Source organism: Odocoileus virginianus, chromosome 3 (assembly GCF_023699985.2).
Source record: "Odocoileus virginianus isolate 20LAN1187 ecotype Illinois chromosome 3, Ovbor_1.2, whole genome shotgun sequence".
Lineage (NCBI taxonomy): Eukaryota > Metazoa > Chordata > Mammalia > Artiodactyla > Cervidae > Odocoileus > Odocoileus virginianus.
This window is the reverse complement of record NC_069676.1, coordinates 3686031-3710666: the sequence shown is the minus strand read 5'-3', so window position 1 is coordinate 3710666 and position 24636 is coordinate 3686031. Positions and strand designations below refer to the sequence as shown.

Sequence of the window (24636 nt, the reverse complement as noted above, 5' to 3'; positions counted from 1 at the left end):
CATCGTAGTTTCCCGACCAGGCATTGAACCCGCGCCCCCTGCACTGGAAGTATGGAGTCTTAACCACGGACCATCAGTGAGGTCCAGGGCTTGCGTTTTAGAGATGGGATTTCTTTGACAAAACGAGAGCATCAGGAGGCAAGAACAGCCTACCTCTGCCTTGCCCGACCAGACCCAGACCAGGTTCTCAGCCTCGGATGCCATCCAAGACACCTGCATGCCAGGGACGTGGATTTGAGGCCTCAGGTTTCATGGTCCTGGGCACAGGACCCCAACATGCTGGCCCAGCCCACCACCCTCAACCGAGTAAACCCAGGGCAGGATGCCCTGAGATCAGCCCCCCTCCAAAACCCCAAGGCCTGATCCAGACCAGGGATCTAGGTGGCTCCAGTCCCACGGACAGGGCTATCTTTGGTTCCCCACCCCCTTGAGGGTGGACAAGTTGGCTGCAAAAAAAACAAAAAATTCATTTTGGAGAGACTCAGGAGAGGGGAAGTGATTATACCAGCTGACAATGAAAGGGCACTTTCTACTCTCAGACCTCTACGAGGCGATCAGAGGAATCCAGGGGCCTCTGGAGTCCTCCTCACAGGCGAGCCAGTGGGAGATGCCAGCCGGCATTCCTGATTTCAAAGCCTGAGGGGTTGGATCGTTTATCTACCCAACCAAGGGGACTGATTTATTGTGATGGTCCCTACTGTACATCAGCCCTCTCTGTTGAGCCTCACTCCCCCCATCCCACCCATCTAGATCTTCACAGAGCACCAGGCTGGCCTCCCTGTGTTATATAGCAGCTTTCCACTGAAAACTTGATGCTTTCAGATTGCGGTGCTAGAGCAGATTCTTGAGAGTCCCTCAGACTTCAAGGAGATCAAACGAGTCAATCCTAAAAGAAATTAACCCTGAATATTCGTTGGAAGGACTGATACTGAAGCCGAAGCTCCTACACTTTGGCAACCTGATGCAAAGAGACAGCTCACTGGAAAAGGCTCTGATGTTTGGAAAGAGTGAGGACAGAAGGAAAAGGGGGCGACAGAAGATGAGATGGTTGAAAGGCATCACTGACTCAATGGACGTGAGTTTGAGCAAACTCCAGGAGATACTGAAGGACAGGGAAGCCTGGCACGCTGCAGTTCATGGGGTCTCAAAGAGTCGGACATGACCTAGTGATTGAACAAAAACAACTAGTTGTCTATTTTACACATAAAGTGCATATAAGTCAATGTTACTTTGTCGATTTCTCCTAGCCTCTCCTTTGCCCACTGTGTCCACAGTCCGCTCTCTACATCTGTGTCTCCATTTCTTCTCTGTAAATAGGTTCATCGGTACTATTTTTCTAAATTCCATATATTAATATATGATATTTGTTTTTCTCTTTCTGACTTACTTCACTCTGCCTAACAAGCCCTAGGTTCATCCACCTCACTACAATTGACTCAAATTTGTTCCTTTTTATGGCTGAGTAATATTCCATTGTATATATGTGCCACAGCTTCTCTATCCGTTCATCTGTCAGTGGACATCTATGTTGCTTCCATGTCCTAGCTAATGTAAATAGTGCTGCAATGAACATTGGATACATGTGTCTTTTTGAATTCCGGTTTTCTCAGGGTATATGCCCAGTAGTAGGACTGCTGGGTCCTATGGCAGTTTTATTCCTACTTTGGTAAGGAATCTCTTACTGTTCTCATAGTGGTGACTATTTTAAAAATTAATTAATTAATCAATTTGGCTGTGCTAGGTCTTGGTTGTGGCAGTTGGGATCTTCGGTCTTCATTGCAGCATGCAAACTCTTAGTTACAGCATATGGGATCTAGTTCCCTAAACAGGGATAGAACCTGGGCCTCCTGTATCAGGAGCACAGAGTCATAGCCGTTGGACCACCAGGGAAATCCCCCCAGGTGACTGTTTGATTGAAGTCTAACAGGGTTCAATATAACCAGGAAACATTTACTGTTGGTCCTCAGGACATCCCCAAGTGAAGTGAAAACCTACGTCCACACAAACACTTGGACATACATGTTCACAGTAGCAATATTCACAGGAGGCAAAGGTGGAAACAACTCAAGTGTCCATAGACAGAAGAATGGATGAACAAAATGTGGTCCAACCACACAAGGGACTATTATTCAGCCATCAGAAAGAATGAAGCCCTGACACACGCCACAATGTGGGTGAGCCTTGAGGACATGCTTGGCGAGAGAAGCCAGACACAGGAGACCTCATGTAGTGGGATCCCATTTATCTGATCCTGTTGGTACGAAACTTCCAGAAGAGGCAAATCCACGGAGGCAGAAAGTAGACTAGTAGCTGCCAGGGGCTGCAGGGAGGAGGAGTGTCAGTGACTGAAAAGGACTCAGGGTCTATTTTGGGGGTAGTGGGAGTGTTCTGAAATTGACCGTGGTGGTGGCTGCACATATCTGTGAATATCCTAAAAACCATTGAATTATATATTTTAAATGGATGGATTGAATAATACCTGAATTATATCTCAATAAAGCTGTTTTCTAAAAATGTCCCCCCAAAGTCCCACATTTATTGAGCACCCACTATATGCCAGGCACTGAGCTAGGTGCTAGAATGGAGCCCAGAGCAGGAGACAGAGTCATAAACAGATGACCATAGTACTGGAGGATTCCTCTCTTACAGTACAGAGAGGAGATATGTACATATACATATATTATATATATTATATATTTGGCCATGTGTGTGCAGAACTTCCCAGTCCAGGGATCAAACCCACACCCCATACATTGAGAGCACAAAGTCTTAACCACTGGACCACCAGGGAAGTCATAAACAATTTTAAAAATGAAAACAAACCCATCCTTACTTGTCTGCATGAACCGAAAGAGTGCATATTTGGACACTTCATAACCCACCCCAAACCAGGCCTGCCTCACCCATGTCAATTTCTGAGTGACATTCTTTATGTCCACAGCAAAGACAGTGCTACAGACTGATCAGTCTCTTTGTTCATCAAGAGTGGAGAAATCCCAAAATGTGGCCGCCTGTCTGTGAAGATGAACAACAGAACAAGGGCTGGGCCTGACGGAGACCCTCCCCCCAGGACCCGCCCTATCTCCGCTAGGCTGGATTCCCCCTGGCCTCCCTTCTCCAGATGCGGCCAGCGGGTGGCCGCGAGAGCAGAGAGGACCGACATTCTCCTCCGAAAATAAATCATGGCCCTGAATGAGTAAACAAGAAACGAGGGTGGAGGAGGGGACTGGGGAGGGCTGAGGGGAAAGAGAGAATAGTGCTTTTCTTGAGAAGATGAAGGCAGCCTTCAGAGGCTGGCCTCCCAGGGCTGGGCTGACAGCCGAGCTCAGCCTCTGCTGAGCCCCCAGCTGCTCCCAACCTCCTGACACCTTCCCTGCTGGGTCCTGACCCCGGAGGCTCACACCTCTCTCGGGGTGGACTCCACTAGCACTCAGAAAAGTCCTTCCCTTGCAACTCTTTTTGTGAACCCAGGGTGACCTTTGACTGTTCGCCGAGTGCAATAGGCTCCCTGCCCTCAGCCCATTTTACAGAGAAGGAAATTGAGGCTCAGAAAAGGGGAGAGAGGACTTTCCTGGTGGCATGGTAGATAAGAATCCATTAGCCAACGCAGGGGACACGGGTTCGACACCTGCTCTGGGAAGATCCCACCTGCCGAGGAGCCACGAAGCCCGTGCACACAACCTCGGAGCCCACACGCTGCCACTACCGAAGCCCTTGCACCAAAGCCTGCGCTCCGCAACGAGAGACGCAGCCACAGTAAGTCCAAGAACAGCTACAGAGACTACCTCCTCTTCTCTACAGCTGGAGAAACCCGTGCAAAGCAGCAAAGACCCAGCGCAGCCAAAATAAATAAATAGAAAATGGGAAAAAAAAAAAAACACAATAAAGGGTTTTTTAAAAAAGAAAAGGCAAGAGAGCAGAGATTGGGATTCAGGGGTGTGGGGCTCCAGGTATCCTCCCCAGGTCTGATTTTTGGCAATTTTGAAGTGGGAGGTATCTGAAGGGGTAGCTGTGCTTGGTCAAAAGCAGCTGAGATCAGTAGATCAGTAGAGCCCAGGTGAAGGCTCGGGTTTTGATCCTGGCTTTGCCTACCTGCAGCCTTTGTTTCTGCTCCTTCTGGGCACAGCATCTTGGTGTGTATGGGGCTGATCCTCTCCCCTCTCAGTGAAGTCTCCCAGGGCCTCCCAGTCAGTGCACTGGGGCCCTGTAACCACTGTAACTGGTTTGGAGAGAGAGGCACGTGCCTCAGGCTGGGTCAGTAGAATGCGGTCCTGGTGCTTCTACTGTGCATGCATACTCAGTCGCTTTGGTTGTGTCTGACTCTTTGCAACCCCCTGGACTATAGTCCTCCAGGTTCTGCTGTCCATAGGATTCCTCTGTCCAGGAAAGAATACTGGAGTGGGTTGCCAGGCCCTCCTCCAGGGAATCTTCCCAGCCGAGGGATCAAACCCACATCTCTTATGTCTCCTGCACTGGCAGGAAGGTTCTTCACCACTAGCACCATCTGGGAAGCCCTGCTTCTAATATAGCTATCAGAAAACAGAGCTCTTTTCAACATTGCTTATGTATGTAACTATCAGCTCAGAGCTGCTGGCCATGATCTTGCCTGCCTGGAAATGATGCTGACACAAGAACAGCAGAGTCGAGAGAGGGAAAAAGAGGCTGCCTAGTGAAGTGGGTTAAGCACCTTGGTTCAGATGAGCCTGAAGCTATCATGTTCAATCCCATTAACCAATTAGTTCCCTTTAGCCTTCATGCAGCTGACAGAATTGGCGTGGATCTAGCCCTTAATTAAGGGTTAATTTCTCTGGGCCTTGGTTTCTTCCTCTGTAAAACGAGTTGTGGCTGTCTAAGTTGAGAGGGGCATGAAGGGTGAGTGCCCTGCAAGTGCCCTGAGCTGTGCCATGCCTGGTGTTTTGTTTGTTTTTGGCTGCACCAGGTGGCTTTCAGGATCTTAGTTCCCTAATCAGGGATTGAACCTGTGCCCCCTGCAGTGGAAGCCTGGAGTGTTAACCACTGGACAGCTGCCAGGAAGTCCGTGTGCCTGGTGTTATAAAATCTCTAGTGTTATTCGGCACACCTCCAGCTCACCCTGGGCTCCTCCTGATACAGACACAGAAAGGTTTCCCAAGTGTTGCCGTGAGCCCAACCACTCCTTTCCACTGCAACCGTCCTCCAAGAACACTGGAGGCCAGAAGGATGGAGGGAGTGGACATCTCAGGCTGGCTTTCGAGTCCGAGGTTCCAGGGTGGGCAGTGGGAGAGATGAGCCACTCCCAGAAAGGACAGATTTGGTTCTGAAACCCCCAGAAGTGACTTCCCGGGGCTCAGGGCTGGGGTGGAGCCACCGCTTTCTCTGCTGCCCCATTTCAGGTAACAGCTTAAGATGGAGGCTGCTCTGACAGCCCCAGAGAGACAGCAGCATTGACGCGCTAATGGCACTGCCTGAAAAGTCCTTCCTGGTGGTTGTTTTTAGCAAAACAGCTCGCTGTTCAGCACATGGGGTCTTTTGCTCTTGTCTCTTGGCCCACTAGGGGGCAGGAACATTGGCCTGGAGGACTGACACCCTCTGCCCTGGCCTCTCGCATCTGTGACTGGCTCTTGGAGCAGACATTTGTGGGCGAGTGATTTTTTTTTTTTAATATTTACCTATGTATTTATTTTTCTGTACCTAGTCTTAGTCAAGGCTATAGTTTTTCCAGCAGTCATGTATGGATGTGAGAGTTGAACTGTGAAGAAAGCTGAGTGCCGAAAAATTGATGCTTTTGAACTGTGATGTTGGAAAAGACTGTTGAGAGTCCCTTGGACTGCAAGGAGATCCAACCAGTCCATCCTAAAGATCAATCCTGGGTGTTCACTGGAAGGACTGATGCTGAAGCTGAAACTTCAATACTTTGGCCACCTCATGCGAAGAGTTGACTCATTGGAAAAGATCCTGATGCTGGGAGGGATTGGGGGCAGGAGGAGAAGGGGACGACAGAGGATGAGATGGCTGGATGGCATCACCACCTCGATGGATATGAGTGTGAGTAAACTCCAGGAGTTGGTGATGGACAGGGAGGCCTGGCGTGCTGCGATTCATGGGGTCGCAAAGAGTCGGACACGACTGAGCAACTGAACTGAACTGAACTGAAGTCTTAGTTGCAGCATGCAAACTCTTAGTTGCAGCATGTGGGATCTAGTTCCCTGACTGGGGATTGAACCCCGGGCCCCTGCATTAGTAGCATGGAGTCCCAGCCACTGGAACACCAGGGAAGTCCCTTGAGTGATTTTTTTTCCCTCAAGTGGTTTTTAAAGAAAATCACAAAAGGACAGGGAGGGGAAGATGTGAGCCAGTGGAGGGATGGGAGAAAAGTCTAGGCGTGCCTCTCGCAGAGTCCTTGGAGGGTGGCGTTGGTTCTGTCCTGCTGGGAGATCTGGAAATGTTTTATGCCATTAGTTAGGGCTTCCCTGGGGGATTTCAACTGAACGCACTTGTGGCCCTCTGGTCTGCATGCAGGCATAGGGTGCTCCAGGAGCCCAGAGGATCCCCTGGCAAGCACAATCAATCACACAGTGTCCTTGAGGTTAAACAGGGAGAGGGATGCAGGGGTGTGGATGGAGTAGCATAGTGTCTATTTCTATTCCTGCCCTTCCAAGTTGCTCTTTTAAAAGTATACATTGGTGAAGTCAAATATAAAAGGCCATGTATTGTGTGATCCCATTTATATGAAAAGTCCAGAACAGGCAAATCCACAGAGACAGAAAGCAGAGTGGTGGTTGCCAGGGGCTGGGGAATGAGGAAAGGGGAGTGACTGCTAATGTGGAGTTTCCTTTTGGGATGGTGAAAATGTTCTGGAACTATTGGTTGGCCAAAGGGTTCACTTGGGTTTTTCACTAACAGCTTATGAAAAACCTGAGTGAACTTTTTGGCCAACCCACTATATAGAGGTGGTGGTTGTGCAACATTGTGAATATGCTAAATGCTATGGAATTAAACATTCTAAAGTGGCAACTTTTATGTTGTGTAACTTTTACAACAATTAAAAAAAGCATAAATAGGGCTATGCCCCTGCTGTGCTCTGAAGCCTCCCATGATTCCCCATTGTCTTAGGACAAAATCTATACTTATCCCCCACCCTGGACACCTCTCACCCTCAACCTTCCCCCTTCTCTTCATCTCCCTCCTCTTCCACATTTATTCTTCAGGGCCTTTTTACATGCCATTCTCTCTGCCTGGCTTGCTCTTATCCATCCTTCCCAGCCCGGGTTCCAGTACAGCCCTTTCTCTGTACCTTGGGAAAGTGAAAGTCAAAGTTGCTCAGTCGTGTCTGACTCTTTGCAAGCCCATGGACTAGACAATCCACGGAATTCTCCAAGGCAGAATACTGGAGTGGGTAGTTTTCCCTTCTCCAGGGGATCTTCCTAACCCAGGGATTGAACCCAGGTCTCCCAAATTGCAGGCGGATTCTTTACCAGGTGAGCCACAAGGGAAGCCCAAGAATATTGGAGTGGGTAGCCTATCCCTTCTCCAGCGGATCTTCTGATCCAGGAATCGATTCTTTATTAGCTGAGCTATCAGGGAAGCTTCCTTCAAATCACTGACTACAGGTTGTAATTTCATTGTGGTTTTAGATCTTGGATGGAAAGTTCCACCAGGAAGGAGCAGTTAGGTGTTTCTCAGAAGGGTAGTGAGTGAATGAGTAAGCAAATGAATGCATGACTGAATGAGCGAGTGAATGAACGAATGAATGAATGTGAGTGAAAGAATGAATATGTGAATGAATAAATGAATGAATTAGTGAATGAATGAATATATGAGTGAAGGAATGAATGAATTAGTGATGAATGAATCAATGAATATGTGAGTGAATGAATGAGTGAATTAGTAAATGAATGAATGATTATGTGAGTGAATGAATGAATGAATGAGTGTGTGAACCAACAGAGATGGACCAGGGCTAGCTACCAAGATGGTGTCAGGGAGATGCTGGAGAGACTTTCATGGCAGCTTACAAACAGCAGTCCTGGAGGAAGCGATGTTTAATCACCTATTTGACACGGGAAGAAACTGTCTAGATTCACATCTGGTTCTTTTTTCTCCTAAGATTGCAGCTGCCTCTGAAACAAAGACCGACAATTGACGCCAGCACACGCTTCATCATTCTCACTTCCTCTGAATGTTCTTCAGTGGGTTTTCTTTTCAAACTGCATAGGCGTGCACTCTCACTGTGCCCAGACACATGGCTGGGGAAGGAATGGGAAGCGCTTCTGCCCTACCCCCACCCCTCACTTTCCCCGTGACTCAGGCAGTTTGGAGCAGACCCTTCTCTCTTTGCATGTGGGGAATCTGCTTACATTTTATATACTATGCTTTCTACAGAAATCACATCATGCTTTGCAATTTTATCCTTTAGCTTCCTACAAAAAAAAATCACATCACGCTTTGGATTTTGTCCCCCCAGGGTCTAACTTCTTTGTGAAAAGCTACATCAAATTTCACATCCGAAGACCCCTTCCTTAACTTCTCCCTGCCGTCCCTCTGGTTGCTCTGTTCTCAGGATTCCGCCCCACGTCTGCGGACATCGAGAGTCATGCCCTAGGTTCACCTCAGTGTGTTTGCCAGATGAGGGGGAAGATCATGGCTTTTAAAGACACTGGCCCAAATCAGCTGGCAGAAAGGCTAGACTATGGAGCAACCCCATGGAAAACAGCTCGGCAGCTCCTCAAAAGATTAAATGTAGAGTTTCTAAAAAGGTGAAGTCGCTCAGTCGTGTCCAACTCTTTGCGACCCCATGGACGGTAGCCCACCAGGCTCCTCCATCCATGGGGTTTTGTAGGCAAGAATACTGGAGTGGCCTGCCATTTCCTTCTCCAGTGGATCTTCCTGACCCGGGGATCGAACTAGGGTCTCCTGCATTGCAGGCAGACTCTACCAGCTGAGCCAACAAGGAATCCAGGATCCCATAATTTCACACTTAGGCATAGACCCTGAAGAATTGAAAACAGGAGTTCAAAAACCTATAAGCGAGTACTCTGAGCAGCACTATTCACAATCACCAAAAGGAGGACACAATCCCAATGTCCACTGACAAACAAATGGATCCAGCCACACAGTGAAATATTACTCAGCCGTAAAAAGGAATGACGCACTGAAACACTCTACACTGTGACAAAACCCTGAAAATACCATGCTGAGTGAAAGAAGCCAGAAACACAAGGCCACATAATATGTGACCGATGTCTGTGAAATGTCCAGGACATGCAGATCCAGAGACAGAAAGTAGAGTAGAGAGTAGAGATTATTAGGAGTTGGGTCAGGGGACTGAGAAGTGACTGACAATTGGGCATGGGGTTTCCTTTTGGGGTGAATGTTCTAAAACTAAATAGGGATGGTCCTCGCACAATGTCATGAGTATATTAAATGTCACTGAATTGTTCACTTAAAGATGGTAAATCTCAAGACTTGCTTTGTGGTCCAGGGGTTAAGAGACTCCATGGTCCCAAGACAGTGGGTGTGGGTTCGATCCCTGGTCAGGAAACTGAGATCCCACATGCCATGTGGCATGGCCAAAAATTTTAAATTTCAAAATAAATGAATAAAATGGTGAATTTTATGTTATGCGAATTTTACATCAATAAGAAACAAAAAATTGGGGTGATCCTCATGGAAGCCAGCAAGGAGGGAAGTGCTGTTCCTGCCAATGCAGGCAGCCACCAGGCATTCTCACACCTGTCTGGGCTTGTGGTCAGCGAGGCCGCCTCTTCTCAGGTATTTATTGGCTGCGTGCATTGCTTTCCTCCAAATCTCTTGCTCATTCACGCTTCTTGGCTGACGCTCCAGGACAGTGTTAATATCCTTATCTACAAATGAGGAAACTGAAGTTCCCCTGGGGTGAAGTGAATTTTCCAAGATCACCCATTATGGCTGTTCCTTCACATCAGGAACTTGGGACTTTATTTTTAGGAGGAGAAGGCCAATAAGGACCCTCAGTGACAGGCTTCCAGCCTCACAGAACAATGGAAACAGTACAGCGCATATTTGTGAGCTTTGAAGCATGCTGGTCCCGATTCTCAGAAGCCTGGGATTAGATGCTACTATTCTCCTGTTTTATAAATGAGGACAATAAGGCTCAGAGAGGTGAATCACTCACCCTAGGTCACACAGTGCAGGGAGGACATACTAGGACAGGATTCAAACCCTCACGTTCTGCTTTGCTCTGAGCTGCCTCTGGGCAAAAGCAGGTTATCAAGAAGTAGACACTGAGATCTTGAAGCCGAAGCCTCAAATCTCACACTTGCACCGGGAACTCCAGAAACTGGGAGATGGTGCTCCCACAAGCCCAAACAGAGGAATCTCTGGAGAAAAATCAAGCAAAGCTCAGCTCATGAGGTCCCCCTCCTGGGGTTCTGAAGAAAGCAGCTGAAGAAGGAGATAGATGCGGCCCCTGGACCAGGCAACTGATATTTGTCAAATGGAGCAAAACCGAAGTTTTGCCTTTAGCCAGACAAGAAAAAAATGCCTGTTTTCCTTCCTGCATTGATCCGGAGGGAATAAACTAATGGGGGAATTCGTTGCAGCAAAAACAGAAATGAGCGAACCACCAAACAGGCCTACAAGAGTTAAACAATCTTGGTTATTCTTAACTGTTACTACTAACAAACACTTGTAGCTGGACTAGTCCTTTACAAAGCTAATTACTCTCTGGCTCCATATAGTTTATAATCTGTGCCTGGCATTCTTCTCCCCCTACTCTCCCTAATAGCATTCTGCATTTCAGAAAGGTCAGGGGCTGATAACTTCAGGGACACCGGACCCAGCTGGGCTGCCTAATGCTAGCTGTGTTCATTTCGAAACTTTGCAAAAGAAAAAAAAAAATAAAGCAAGCTCTTCAAGAGGATATAAAACCTCTCCCTCTTCCCAAGAAAGGGGGCACAGTTCTTGAGGCACGAGCCTGCTGTGTTTCCCTTTTGTCTGGCAAAAACTATAAAGCTACTCTTTTCTATTCCCTCCAAACTCTGTCTCCGTATTTCTGTTTGGCATTGGCGGACAAGGAGCCAAGATTTTGGCAACAGTGAGACCAACTGGAAATCCTGGTGTTCAGCGTGAGTCTGGAGTCAGACTCCAGACCTCAGCTTCTCCACTGGGAAATGGGCCAGCTCCTGCTGGATGTGAAGAGTGCAGTCCAGGGAGACCATTGGAAGGAGACTGGTTATGCACACAGTCTGGGCTACAGGCTCCGAAGTCGACACCTGTGATCTCCTTTGATTCTCAAAGCAAAGCCAAGGCTTAGTTTATCATCCACGTTTTCCTAGACCATAAATTTCTGTCACTCTAAAATCATATAAGCAAAAATTTTAAACCACAAAGAGATAAATAGAAGAAACTCCACCCGCAGCTCAGCCCACTTCCCAAGGAACCTCTGTTGATAGATGGATGTGGAGTTTTCCAGAATTTGTCTGTGATGATGCATGTATGTATTCTGAGCTTGTATCTCTATTTCCCTAGAGCCCGATACAGTGTTTTAAAATGATGATATATGGGAATTCCCTGGTGGACCAGTGGTTAGGACTCAGCACTTTCATTGCCAGGGAGCCCCGGTTCAATCCCTGGTTGGGGAACAAAGATCCTGCAAGCTGTGTGGTGTGGCCAAAAATTAAAAGTAAATAATTAAAACGGCACTGTAAAATACTGGAGAAAAGTGATTTTCAATGGTACGTTTCGGACTCCTTGAGCTTACACTTCATCATCCGATGTTATGGATGTAGGAGATGGAGTCCTAGAGGTCATGGACCTTGCTCAGCGTCACCCATTGTCATGGCCCTGGTTTAGGACTTGACTTGGGTCTGCATGTCCTACCCCAAAGCGGGTCCCCTTCAGACACTGTGCTCATCGTCCTTTCATGAAACACTCATTCAATGCTGGGGGTTTAAGACAAGAAGGCCTGGGTGAAGGAGCTCTCAACCTGGGTGAGACAGAGTGGGACTTGAACATCCCAAGCCAAGAGTTTGAGGGACGGACCTGGGGAAGCCAGAGGGGCAGTCGGGCCTCTGTTGGGCAGAGCAGGGAAGGCTGCTTGGAGGAGGAGACATGGGAGGTGGGCCTCGAAGGTTGAATAGAGATTCTTTAGGCAGAGTGGAGTCTCACGGCAGGGTGGAGAGTCACCCCCGACTGATGGCCAGTGGGGTAGTTTAGGAGTCTCCCTCACACTTGACATCCAAGAGCAGAAGACAATACTTGACCCCAGGGCTCAGCTGTAAATCTCAAGGACTGGCTCAAAAGGTTGCTGCCTGCTGCAGCACAGTGCCAGCCCTCCCCAGATGGGGAAGCTGAGGCTTGAGCAGGCACGGAGACTTTGAAGTGCTTCCTGTGCAGCCTGGGCCTGGGCTCTTCCCCTTCCTGGGCCTCAGTTTCCCCGTCTGTACAAAAGGTACAGGACAGCTGGCAGAATCTTGCAGCTGAGCAGGAGTTTGGCTCCAGCCCCAGCAAAACAATGTCAACCCTGGTCGTTCCCTTCAATAGAACCCGTGCCCCAAACACATGGGAGTTTGACAATTTACTCCTCTCCTAGGGGCTGGACCCTAGGCCTCAGCCCAGGAAGGGGGGCAGCTTTGGGGGTGTGGCTCTGCCCATGGAGAGGGGTGAGGAGGGCACTCTGAAGGGGGTTGGGATCCTCACGGTCAGTGCCTGCTTCACAGGTGGGGAAACTGAGGCCCAACAGGATGGGGTAAGGAAGGGTCAGTAACGACACCAGTCCCGCTCTAGAAGTGGGCCTGGATTACCCTGCAAACCAGCTAACCCATTTCACCGGAGGAGTCGAGGTGTAGAGTCCCACCGCCTGCTGTGGCAGGCCGCCTTTCCCCTCTGCCTCACTCCCAGCTGGTACATCCTCAGCCCCCATGATAACACTTGGGCAGGTGAAGAGGGGGGAGTCAAGGCCTGGAGAGGCAGCGTCCCCTACCCTGGTCGATGGCCACTCAGGGAACCATCGGCTACAGCTGTGCTGACGCCACACAGGTCATAATAGGGTGGAGGGGGCGATGGGGTTAAAGGAGTCCGGGGGAAGCCAAGGGGTGGCGGCTGGGCCTGGGTCCCGAGTATAGTGCAAGGAAATGGTCCAGGGGGTCAGGGTCACAGGCTCCGGTTTGCAGGGGAGCACCTCCAGGATCCACAGCTCCTCTGTGCTCTGGCAAGGCAGACAGAGCTGTGGAAACAAGGGCACCCCCAGGGTTGTCCCCTAAGTTGGGTGACATGGGAACTCTGCGGAGAGGGGCAGTGAGGTGGAGACCGCAGAGAGGACTCCAGAAATGCTACTTCTAGAGCTTTATCCACAAAGCTAATCTGTGATGGCAGGCCAAAGTTTCTGGACAACCCATGTGGCTATGGGTGGGGAACCTGTGAGATAAATGATAGTCCAAGGCTGTCCGTGTGCATGCGTGCGTGCCTAGTCATGTCCGACTCTTTACGACCCCATGAACTAGCCTGCCAGGCTCCTCTGTCTGTGGGGATTCTCCAGGCAAGAATACTGGAGTGCGTTGCCATTTTCTACTACAGGGCATCTTCCTGACCCTAGGATTGAACCTGCGTCTCCTATGTCTCCTGCATTGGCAGGTGGTTCTTAACCACTAGCACCCACCTGAGACCAGTCCAAGACATATATATATATGTAAATGTATTTTTGAAAGTTAAGTGAAAAAACACAGAAGGCAGAATAGAATGTGAAGTATAATTTGCATTTTTAAGAAGGGTTCTGTCTAAAACATGCCCATATCTAAAATCATCTACACAAAGGGATCTGAGGCCTGGGTGCCTTGGGTTGTGGAAAATTATTTTCCCATGGAACACAATTCTGTACATTTTGACTTTAGCTAGGTATTACTTATTCACAAACAGTACTTGAAAATTATACTCATGTGGAAAGACTGTTTAGACCATGAGGAAGCAAGTCTCTAGGTAGCAGGCAGTTCAGTTCAGTTCAGTTGCTCAGTCATGTCTGACTCTTTGCGACCCCATGGACTGCTGCACGCCAGGTCTCCCTGTCCATCACCAACTCCCGGAGTCCACCCAAACCCATGTCCATTGAGTCAGTGATGCCATCCAACCATCTCATCCTCTGTCGTCCCCTTCTCCTCCTGCCTTTAATCTTTTACACTTCAGGGTCTTGTCAAATGAGTCAGTTCTTCGCATCAGGTGGCCAGAGTATTGGAGTTTCAGCTACAGTATCAGTCCTTCCAATGAATATTCAGGACTGATTTCCTTTAGGATGGACTGGTTGGATCTCCTGTCCAAGGGACTCTCAAGAGTCTTCTCCAACACCACAGTTCAAAAGGATCAATTCTTCAGTGCTCAGCTTTCTTTATAGTCCAACTCCCACATCCATACATGATTACTGAAAAAACCATAGCTTTGACTAGATGGACCTTTGTTAGCAAAGTTATTTAATAAGCTGTCTAGGTTGGTCATAGCTTTGCTTCCAAGGAGCAAGGTAGCATGCGTGGTGAGTCTTAAATTTTTATTTTTTGTTACTTTTACATGGGAGTGGGAAAGAGGGGAAACCTCTGTGCTTTGTTCTGCATCTATCTGGGTTTTGCATTTTAAAAAGTCTTTTACAAAGAAAACACGCTCATGCTGCCTGGGCGTGTATGCGTGTGGGCATCACATGTGCATGTCACATAGGTCCATAGACTAGAGCTTCTCCAGCAGCACCATCTGCCTTTCCCAAGGTCCTGGTCCGAAGGCTTCCCAGGAGAGGGGAGGATGAGGGGGGAGGAAGGCATGGGGAGAGGCCATCCACGCTGGTAATGGTATGTTCAGGTTCCAATCAGCCCTAAATGACAAGGTAGCAGAGGAAATTTTACCTTCCAAACTGAAAGAAATCCTTCCCAAATCGCAGATGGAAATAGGCCTGAGGTAAAGACCGTCCTGAGCTCTCCTGGGTGGAGAACCTTGTTCTGTGTGTCTTCCCCAGCCCTGAGCAGTGATAGAGCTGGGAAGGGGGTCTCCCAAGAGGGAGGAGGAGAGTGGGGCGGTGGGGGAGGGGGGGGGGTCCTTACAGGTCCTCAGCAGTTTTCTCAGGCAGCAGCAGGAGTCGTGGTCAGACCACCTCCAGGGCTCTGGGGAAGACGGCAGCAAACGTGTGGCTTCTTGGCTGACAAGACCTCCTATCACGGCTATGTGGGCCCCTGTCAGTCCTGAGTGCCCTCTGGGACAGTGAGAGGAGCGGTTCAGGGGACCCACACCACTTCCTAAGGGGTCTTATCTCCTCCACCCCTAACTTGCTAACAAAGATCCCCAAACCTTCCTGGGCTGTCTGCGACCCTGGGCACAAGCAGGCTGTGCTCAGGTGGAGGTCCCCACAGGCCCTGCTGATGCCAGGCTTGCCTGCCTGTGTGCTCTGGACCCTCCCTCCTCACCAGAAGGGCCAAGGGGCTGCTGATAGAGCAAGCAGACAGAGACAGGGCTACACCTGGGAACAGCAATGAGCACTGAAGATACTCCACAGGCTGGCTCCTAAGTCAGGGTGAAGCCCGAGTGGGCCTTGGTCTAACTCTGGCAGCTGGAATCCCAACCCTGGCAAGGCTGTGAGGTGGGCAGGTGAACTGTGGGTGGCTCAGGTAAAGCTCCCATATCCTGATACACTCTCAAAGGCAGATTTCTGTACCCAGCAACTCACCCCTCATTCTCCACAAAAAATATGGTGGACCCAACCACTATGCTTGGCCCTGATCACTACCTGCTCTCTGGTACTCTTCAGGCTTTCCTCGTGACTTACCAGGCCCCCCAGCTGCAGCAGGGCAGTCAGAGAGGCCCCGGCTGGCAGAGCACATGCCTGAGAGGCAGCAATTTTACAGTCTGTCTCCGTGTATGCCCCACCACATGTTCCCCAGCCAGTACGATTGAAAAATGCATCAATGGAGACCATGGAAAATTGGGTTTTCTCTACATTTATTTCAACTGCTAAATGATTAACAACATCCACAACTTCTTAGATTAAAAAAAAAGAAAAGAAAAAACAACCCCAAACCCCCCAAACTTCCATTTTGTAACATCACAAATGTCTTCTAGGTTTTACCAAGGACCAAAAAGCTAAAATTCTCTATGATTTCCAGTGATGGAAACAAGGCAGAGACAGTAAGCACCCAAAGTGGCGAGCTAGCACTTTCCGGATGCCTGTCGTCCTCACGGAAGAGCCCCTGGAACTAGAATGACAGAAAAGACACTGTGACTTTGACGAGGCCACGCAGCTGCACGTCACGCTTGCTGGCACGCACGCCCCCGCAGAGTGGCCTCTGCCGGAGAGAGCAAGGGCAGGCGTGGGGCCAGCGTGCTGGTCCCCGGAGACGGGCGGGGCGCACCGCCACGCTCCTCCCCGGCCCCCACAACGCCTTGACTGCCGCAATGCTGTCACCACAGAAATGTCACCTGAGTGTTTACGGGACTTTCCAGGCTCAAGAAGTAGGTGTTCCCTTTGACGTTTGCCAAAGGCTCAGTGTCAGCCAAAGCAGGACACCCCCAGGAGGGGTGGCAGGAGGCTGTGGATTGAATAGGGCTCGAATCCTGGGAATTCCTAAAGTATTGTATTTACAAATAAAAGCAGAAAGCTAGGAATGACACACTAGGACAAAGTGAATGTGATGGTCAAAGCTACACTTGAAGAGCGAGAACCCATGCTGGGGGTGCACACCTCACCCTGGGCGTGCGCTGGGCATGCGCGCTCCGTGACGGGCCATGGGGGACTGAGGCCCAGGTCTCAGAGTTCAATAACTCTGCCTGACTCACAGCCAACATGGAAGGCTATTGGAAGGATTAAAAAAGGAGGTGATTCCCCCAAATCACACCACCCCTGCAGGCTATTTCAACTCTGCTGAAGAACCTCCAACACGTCCACCCATAAACATCTGCCAAAACAACAGAAGTGACCAGAAGCAAGCAGAGCTCTGGGGACTACCCATGACATGAAGACAGGCAGCATCAGGTGGGAATGCGACGCTGTGCCAATGAGTGCGGGCCAGACAGAGAGAGATCCAGAGGAGGCTGGTACTATAGCCCAGGAGAGCTGAAGATTTGAGAAAATGAGGATTTCATAACTGTCAATGAAAGTGGCTGATGGGGTCATTCACCGCTGTGTCCCCCAAGCTTACAGTTATCAGCAGGATCTCTTTTTTCAGGTTTTAACACATATTTAAAACTTCAACACTGCTGCTTTCTGATGAAGGGTTGAGAGATCCCCCAGCCTGAGAATTCCACATGTAGCTGCAAGAGGTGGAGTGTGAGAAGCGGGAAGGGGCGGCCATCATACGTCTTGAAATAGCAAACAGCTGCAGAGCCCACCCCAAGAGGACCCTTTCTGTCCCTAACAAAACAACTCCTTACGCTGCACGCAGGCAGAAAATGGAACTTTGAAGAGTTCACCCTCCGACCCCTTGCAGGAAACACTCCATATGTGGTTAAAAAAAAAAACTAGTTTGCTTTGTGGATTTTAAAGAGAATTTAAATTTGGGGAAAGTTTCATTAGTGTAATAATTACTCCCCAATGAATTAAGCTGCTGAATACATCGGTGAACTTTCATTAAGTCTCTAGGGATGCATTTAAGAGTTGAGACTCCATAAATAATATGTTCATTGAATCCACTAGTGTAAAGAGCTTCAGCACTCAGACCGACAGGCTGTGGTACTAGAGCACAGGCTTCATTATTCCTGATTCATATTCCCTATTTGAATTTGAGAAGACACAATCCATGACTATTTCAGGATTAAGTTTGCCAACAGATCGCTTTCAGAGAGCAGTGTGTCCTGGGCAGGAAACCCAACGGAGGCCGGTTCCGGGCACTTACAGGGCGCTGGTGCTTTCAAGGGCAACCCCACCTTCTGAGTGGAACCAGCAGAGACCTGCAGAAGACCTGCTGCCAAAAGCATTTGGAAGAAGGGGGAAAGGCAAAAGCAGACTAGAAACGGGGCATTTTGTTTGTTTTTTAAGAAAAAGAAAAGCCAGCGGGTGGAACCTCCACACCAGAAACTGCAGAGATGTTTGCTTTCCATGTACACACCAAACCTACTTGGGCACTGGCTCCAGGGCTGATCCGGGACAGAGGTGGCGTTTTAAGAGTAATTGCTGCTTCAAGCCTTATCTTTCTCACCAATGGTTTTCATCTATTCAGGGAGAGAACGATTTTGTTCAAAACTGAGTTGGAAATTATGGGTCGGGAAGAAAACTAAGAGGAGGGGAGAAAGATAAGGATATTTATAGGCCAAAGGCCCTCCGGAAGGAAAAGGACTGGAAGACCCTCAAATTGAGACGAGGTACAAGTGGCGTCCTCTGCGGTGCCAGCTTCGAGGTCACCCTTACACGTGCAGGACACAAGGCCACTTCCGAGGCAGCTTGTTTCCACAGGACGGCCCAGGGCTCAGGCCCCACCACAGGCTGCAGGCAGCGGCGCAGGGTGAGCGGGGGCTCGCTCCTTCAGCCAAACCTGGAAGGTGAGAGGCGGGACGCACCCACAGCCAAACACCCCTAGTGTTTCCCTCAGGTTTATGATTTGGGGGGAGTGATACTTTGGTGTTTGTGTTCTACGCCCTGGCACGCTGGCTCAGGCAGAGCGCCCCCCACCGGCTCACACACATACCTATTTGCTGGCCCGTCTGTGTCTGTACATCTGCATCATCCTCTGACGGAAGACATCAAACGTGTCTTCTTTGTGCTCCTGCCCGTCGGCACCCAGCCCCTCCCCTTCTGACGAGCTTCCCCTGAGGAGCAAAACGGACAGTTAGCCACGCCTGAGCCCGTGGCCTGGCCACCAGGGGATGGACATGGCCTGAGCCGCCAGAGGGGCACACGCCAGTGACAGCAAGGGAAAGAGGAAATAAGGACACAGCTCACGGTGGGGACAAGGGATACTCACCTGTGCAGGCCTGTGGGCCTTCTGAGAAGCGTGCTCAGAAGCCAGCCCCGTATTTACAGCAGGAAGCCTCCCCAGCAGGTGCTAAGCTCACTTTTAACAGAAATGCTTGCTGCATGTTAGTGGGGCTTCCTAAACTGTGGGCCATGCTCTCTCCTGGCTAGTTTGAGTGTGGGTTCCCGGAAAAGGGAAGTGGCTGTTAGCGTAACTACCTAGAATTACCACTCGGCTTTTCTGATAATAATGAACGTGGCCAAATGCCAAGGACCAAGTCTACGCAAATGCAGCCAGAATCTGTGTGAACACCTGAACAGGGAAATGACCTGCTAGAAGCCACGTTCAACATCAGGGAAACCAAGGGGTGCTGGTCATAGGACTCAGGGCCAGAGTCCCCCAGAGAGCCTGTTTCCCCGGGCACAGCTGCCTGCCCCCCCGGCCCCCGACACCTGCCACATACACGCTGACGGGCTCCCTGATGCCCTTCCCACAGGAGCCCAGGCCATGGCCCTCCTTCCAGCCCATCTTCTGTAGCATCTGGAACCCCAGGTTCTTGTCGGTGAGCTTCTGCTGGGCAAAGTCAAAGTCCTTGGGTTTCTGAGGAGAGAGAAGAGTGTGGCACATGAGGGGTAGCAAAGCGCCTGGATCAAGAGTCTCCCCTGGGCTGCACCTGGACATGGTCCAGTACCAACACCCCGAACGCCCCTTTGATGGCCCTAGATGCTCAAGATCAAGTCACAGTCCTGGCAACATTCCCTGGGTGGGCTGATATTTGTAAAGGTTGGAGGTCACAGCTTGAAGTGTCCCCAGAGAACTGAACCAGACCCGTCTCTCAGGCTTCGCTGCGACCACTCTTGTTGCAGTGTTGAGACTGTGAACTAAACTTTGTGAGGGGATGGTAGGGACTGGGCCCAGAAGTTCTGACTAGCAAGATCCAGAGTGGAGACCTGAATAAAGAAAGTGGCCATGTGGTCATCAGGGGGCATATCCCAGGCTGGGTGGAACAGGCCTTGAGGCAGGAAGGCCCCTGGAGTGCCAGAGTCAGAGGAAGCAGGGCTAACGCAGAAGGGGGCCAGACAGGCACAGAGAGAGGCTGTACAGGAAAACCGTCTCAAAGGGTCCTCTCCACTCCACGTCCACTCCTCCCCCATCCTTTCACTCACTCCTGACAGCGTTCACAACGCTGGACAGTGACTCCACCCTGGAAGCTCCCTGGGCAGCCCTCAGGCATTACTACCAACCCTGACTGACCTATGTGTGTCTGAGCTCTGAATGCTCCCCAAGGGCAGGGATGAGGTTCTGCCTGGACTCTGGGGTCCGTGTCTAGCACAGAGCAGACCTTGCTGAGAGTGGGTAATGCTGGGAAGGATGGGGCCTGGGAATGACCTTGTGGGTGGAGAAGTGAGAAGCCCTGGCAGAGATCTGTGCTCCAGAGCAGGCTGTGGAAAGACAAATGAAAAGGCCCAGAGGCCTCTGGAGGAGACAGCTGCCCTGGGTGAGCTGCGGGAATTTCCATTCACTCATGAATATTCATGGCACCTACTGTGTGCTGCAAAGTCTGGGCAGCTAAGGCCTCACAGTTCCTGCGGCCTGAGGCCTGAGCTTGTTTCTTTAATCCACCTCAGCCTGGGGAGACTGAGAGCGGCTCATCCGCTCCCAGGGAGAAGGTTCCTGTGTCCTGATCAAGGCAACTAGGAGCAGCAGGGACGGTACAAGTGTGGGTGGAAAGAGGATGGAGAAGGGACAGGAAAGGCTGGCCACGGTCCCCCAAAGGCAGGCTTGCACCCCACTTCAGGGAAGCTGCGCAAGTGGAAGCAACAAGAGGAACAGGGGTCCACTCAGCCGGACAGATCTTGTTGAGTTTTCAACTGTGTCTGACAATCAGCCTGCCCGGTCTCCTGGGTCTAGAGCAAAGCCATGCACCTGAGGCCAGGCTGCGGAGTGCACAGAGGAGACTTCCTCCCTGTCAGCAATCACCCCAGAGACCCACTGTGGCAGGATACCGGCTGGCTGCACGCTTGGTTAACACCATTTCATTTAATCCTTGCGGGATCTCCGACCTGCAAGGTAGGTGCGATTGTCCCACTTTACAGTTGTACAAACAGGGCCTCATGCCAAGACTGGATGGCCAGGCTGAGCCTGGAATGGCTGCCTTCTCAGCAGGCTGTGCCTCACCAGATGGCACCTGGGAGCTGGCTCAGCTTAAAACTCAACATACCTGTTAAAAACACATGCTTCAGGCACAGGGATGTTCCTGCTCCCACCTGTAACTGAGGTCACACTGACACTTCATCTGTCTGCTGAGACTGGCGTGATGTACTCAGAACAGTCTGAGCCACCACACGGGCTTTCCTCACCCCGGACACCCGCAGAGACACCTGGTTCCCCACTCACCTCCTGGACTGCCAGAGCCCTGTGATGTCCCCACGTGTGTCCCAGGTGAGCTGGGCCAGCCTCACTTGACTGAAGTTTGCTCTCATCTCCTTCCAATGACCCACCCGCCACAGGGGGGCCCCATTTCAGTCAACAGCAGCCCTGTTCCCTTAACTGTCCAGGCCGACAACCCCAGAGTCAACCCGGACTCTTCTTGGCTTCCCAGTCCACGTTCAGTCCATCCTTAAGTCCCACCAACTCCACTTCACCCCGCCTGGGCCTCAGCTCTGCCTGGCCTGCTAGCACACAGGCTGCTTTCCGCACAGTAGTCCTAATGACCATGTCTTCTACCCAAACCCCCACCAGGGTTGGCTCCCTGACACCTCCCCGAAGAAGGGGCACAGTGCTGACACCCACCTACAGACCCCACGTGACCCGGCTGCTGCCACCTCCGCGTCCTCAGCGCCCCACCCCCGCCGCTCCGCTCCAGGCGACAGGGCTCTGCCGGCCTGTGTCTGCCCCGGGGCTTCTCTCAGGCCTCCCACCATTCCCGGTTCTGCCCGTCTCTGTGGCCGACAGCCCTGCGCACTGCTGCCTCCGGGTGGGCAGACGGAAAAGAGCACGGGAGGGAGGTGCTGGCTCGTTAATGAGCGCCTGCGCGCGCACGCGTTCACACACACGCTCAGCTCACTAGCAAAGCCGCGCACTCTCTTAACCACAATTACAGTCCAGTAAATCTTAACCTCTCAACGGCTGAGACACTATCTTGTTCATCTCTCTGATCCACTGCACACATCAGGCCTTACCCATCCATTAAATAGACTAATTACTCCATCCTGTGCTCTGGGCAATGCAAAACAGTTTTAAGAGAGATAAGGCTGTGTGATGTTCTCTGCATGCTGACACCTGGCCTGCAGAGTGAGTACAGCCTGCAGTCAGTACCCTTGAGAACTCGGGCAAGCTCTATGTCACATGTGAGAACACTCAGCCATGCTCACCTTCTTCTTGGACACGGGGCGACCCCGAGGCCTGTCATAGGCAATTCGAACTGGTTCGTGAACTGGAAGACAAAAGAAATGTATATATACAAATACACATGTCTTTTCCCCAAATTACTGACACTTGGAAGACAAGCATGCTGCAGCTCTGGCTAACAGCCTTTCTGCCGACAGAGGCAGCTAGGAGCTGTACTTTGGGGCCAGTCGCTTGGCCCGCAGAGCGCAGAAACGAACACAGAGGCTCAGCTGAGCGCTGCCTTGCTGTGGGAGAGTCTCCTTAAGTGTGACTGCCACGTTTACGATGATGGACCCAACACATGCACTGCTTTCCGTGACTGGAGGAATGCATTTTGCTTCAACAAATGACCAATTTGTGACACTGTGCCCTCTTCCATGTCTCTGCAAGTATTCCGTAGATGAAGAACTAAAGTCCACACAGAACTTTCCAGTAAAAACAATCACACTTCTCATACAGAGCACTACATCATATCATTATTATTATTATATTTGACAAAGGAAGAGACTAGCAGGTCTGGTACTATCTCATCAACCACCCTATCAAATAACTGAGAGCTTCTAAAATTGAAAGAATCCCACTTTTCCCCCATGAAGGCCATCATAACAAGTATTCTGATGTGCTACTGCCCTCTGGTAAGTTCTGAAGGACAGAAGAGTTTAACAGAGAGTTAGCAATTGACTGCAACACCGTTTCTAAACAGAAACCATGAGAGCTGTTAGCAGGAGAAACTAGACTGATACTGCTGGGTGTGAATATGATGTTCTTAATGACTTAGAGCACATAGATTCTACACACACTGCAGCACTGTTCACCAAAACCACCTCCTCTCACACAAGCATTGAAGGATCAGCCCCACAGGAGAAACATGGCCCAGGCCTGGCTGTGTGGAGACCTGGGTGGGCAGCAGGGAGCCCACCCAAAGTGGCACATGATGTGATTTACCTGACAGTCCAAAAAAGGCAAAACCACAAGGCCAGAAAATGGTCAGTGGTTGCTGTGGCCAGGTAGGAGAGGAGACTGTGGAGGGACAGAGAGACACTTCTGGAAGAAGTTCCAGCTCAGCATTGCCAGGTGGCCCATGCCTATACACCTTTGCCAAAACTCCATGAACTAGCCACTTGAAAAGAGCGCACTTTTATTGCTGGTAAATTGTACCTCAAGAACTTTGACCCTCCCTATAGGTGAGAAGGAGATGGCCTTCCATGGCCAAGGCTGGCAGAGCATGGGCTCCACAGGTCCCACTAACTGCTGTCCCAGACTGCTCCATGGCCCCTGCCTCAACATCATCAAGCAGGTATCACTACCCTGGGGCCTTGCAGGGGGGGTGGGGGGGGCAGTGCTCAGAAAGCTGGGCACCCCTCTAGATCACAGGCAGTAAACAGCCAAGATGACCCAGGCCTGTTCCTTCCACAGCCAGGACTCCCCTGTTGGAAGCTGAGCAATAACGGAAAATAACAAGCAACATGTGGGGTGCTAGAAGCCAAAGGCAGCATCTCCTTAGAGTGCCATCTCTGGACCAACTGGAAACGTCAGTTTCTCATGAACATTTTGGACTGTGTGCAAGACCAATAGGACTATTTTAGGTTAAATAAAATACAAGACCAAAGAGCCCCAGGTTGTGCTGGCCCTGGGGGGGATTCTGAAAGGTAGTGCCCAGGTTAGCTGGAGTAATCAGAGGCAGAAGGGACGACAGGGGCCAGCCGGTCATCTTACAGCTAAACTTGGGCTGGGGGGGTCAGGTAAACTCCTCAAAACAGGCCATGTCTCCACGATTTTCCATGGACCCCAGCTGAGCACCATCCCTCCTCAGGTATTAAGGAGAAGAAGCGTTGTGGTCACTGGACCAACACCCAGGCACTCACCCTTGGGCTCCTGGATGAGACACAGCCTCTTGGGAGCCGGGATCATGCCGACCTTGAGTGACTTGCTGCTGATCCTCTTCCGGGGGAAGCAGGCCCCTGAGGAGGCCTGGGCCAGGGCAGGCCCCCCAGCCGGGCTGTCCTCGGCCACCTCGCTCAGGAGGCCGTCGGCTGCGGGGCTGCCCTCCGAGCCCTCAGGCTTGGCCCCTTCTGCCGGCCTGGAGGCCGCTCCAGGCGGGGAGGCCTCCTCGGCCCCTTCCTCGTCCTCCTCATCGTCCTCCTCCTCCTCAGGCATCGCCTCTGGGCTCTCCAGCTCAGCCTCGTGCTGAGAGGGCTCGTCCTCAAACTCCCCTTCTCCTTCCGGGGGCCCCAGAGGGCTCTCCTGAGAATCGGCGCGCTCGCTGGCATGGAGCGTCAGTGGAGATGACGTAAAGCGAATCGACGGGCACAGTTCAAATACCTTCTTTCGATAGAATTTGAAAGCCGAACTATTTTGGTCATGTAGAAACCTAGGA

General features: G+C 50.8%; 1 protein-coding gene across 10 annotated transcripts in view; it reads right to left on the bottom strand.

The window, feature by feature from the left end:
• Nucleotides 1-13693: 13693 nt before the first annotated feature.
• The window catches only part of SUGP2 (SURP and G-patch domain containing 2), a 31202-nt gene continuing 20259 nt past the window's right edge, over nucleotides 13694-24636 (bottom strand). For 4 of the 10 annotated variants that reach the window (XM_020884487.2, XM_020884489.2, XM_020884488.2 and 1 more), the window contains 4 exons: nucleotides 24125-24630; nucleotides 22244-22305; nucleotides 19333-19469; nucleotides 15908-18723 (listed from right to left, as the gene is read on the bottom strand). In XM_020884487.2, coding sequence (XP_020740146.2) covers nucleotides 18603-18723; nucleotides 19333-19469; nucleotides 22244-22305; nucleotides 24125-24630 — 826 coding nt within the window. In that variant the 3' untranslated portion in view covers nucleotides 15908-18602. Of the gene's footprint in view, nucleotides 14807-15907; nucleotides 18724-19332; nucleotides 19470-22243; nucleotides 22306-24124; nucleotides 24631-24636 lie in introns of those variants that run through there. The other 6 variants (XM_070461336.1, XR_002312251.2, XM_020884482.2 and 3 more) reach the window with 6 other exon arrangements.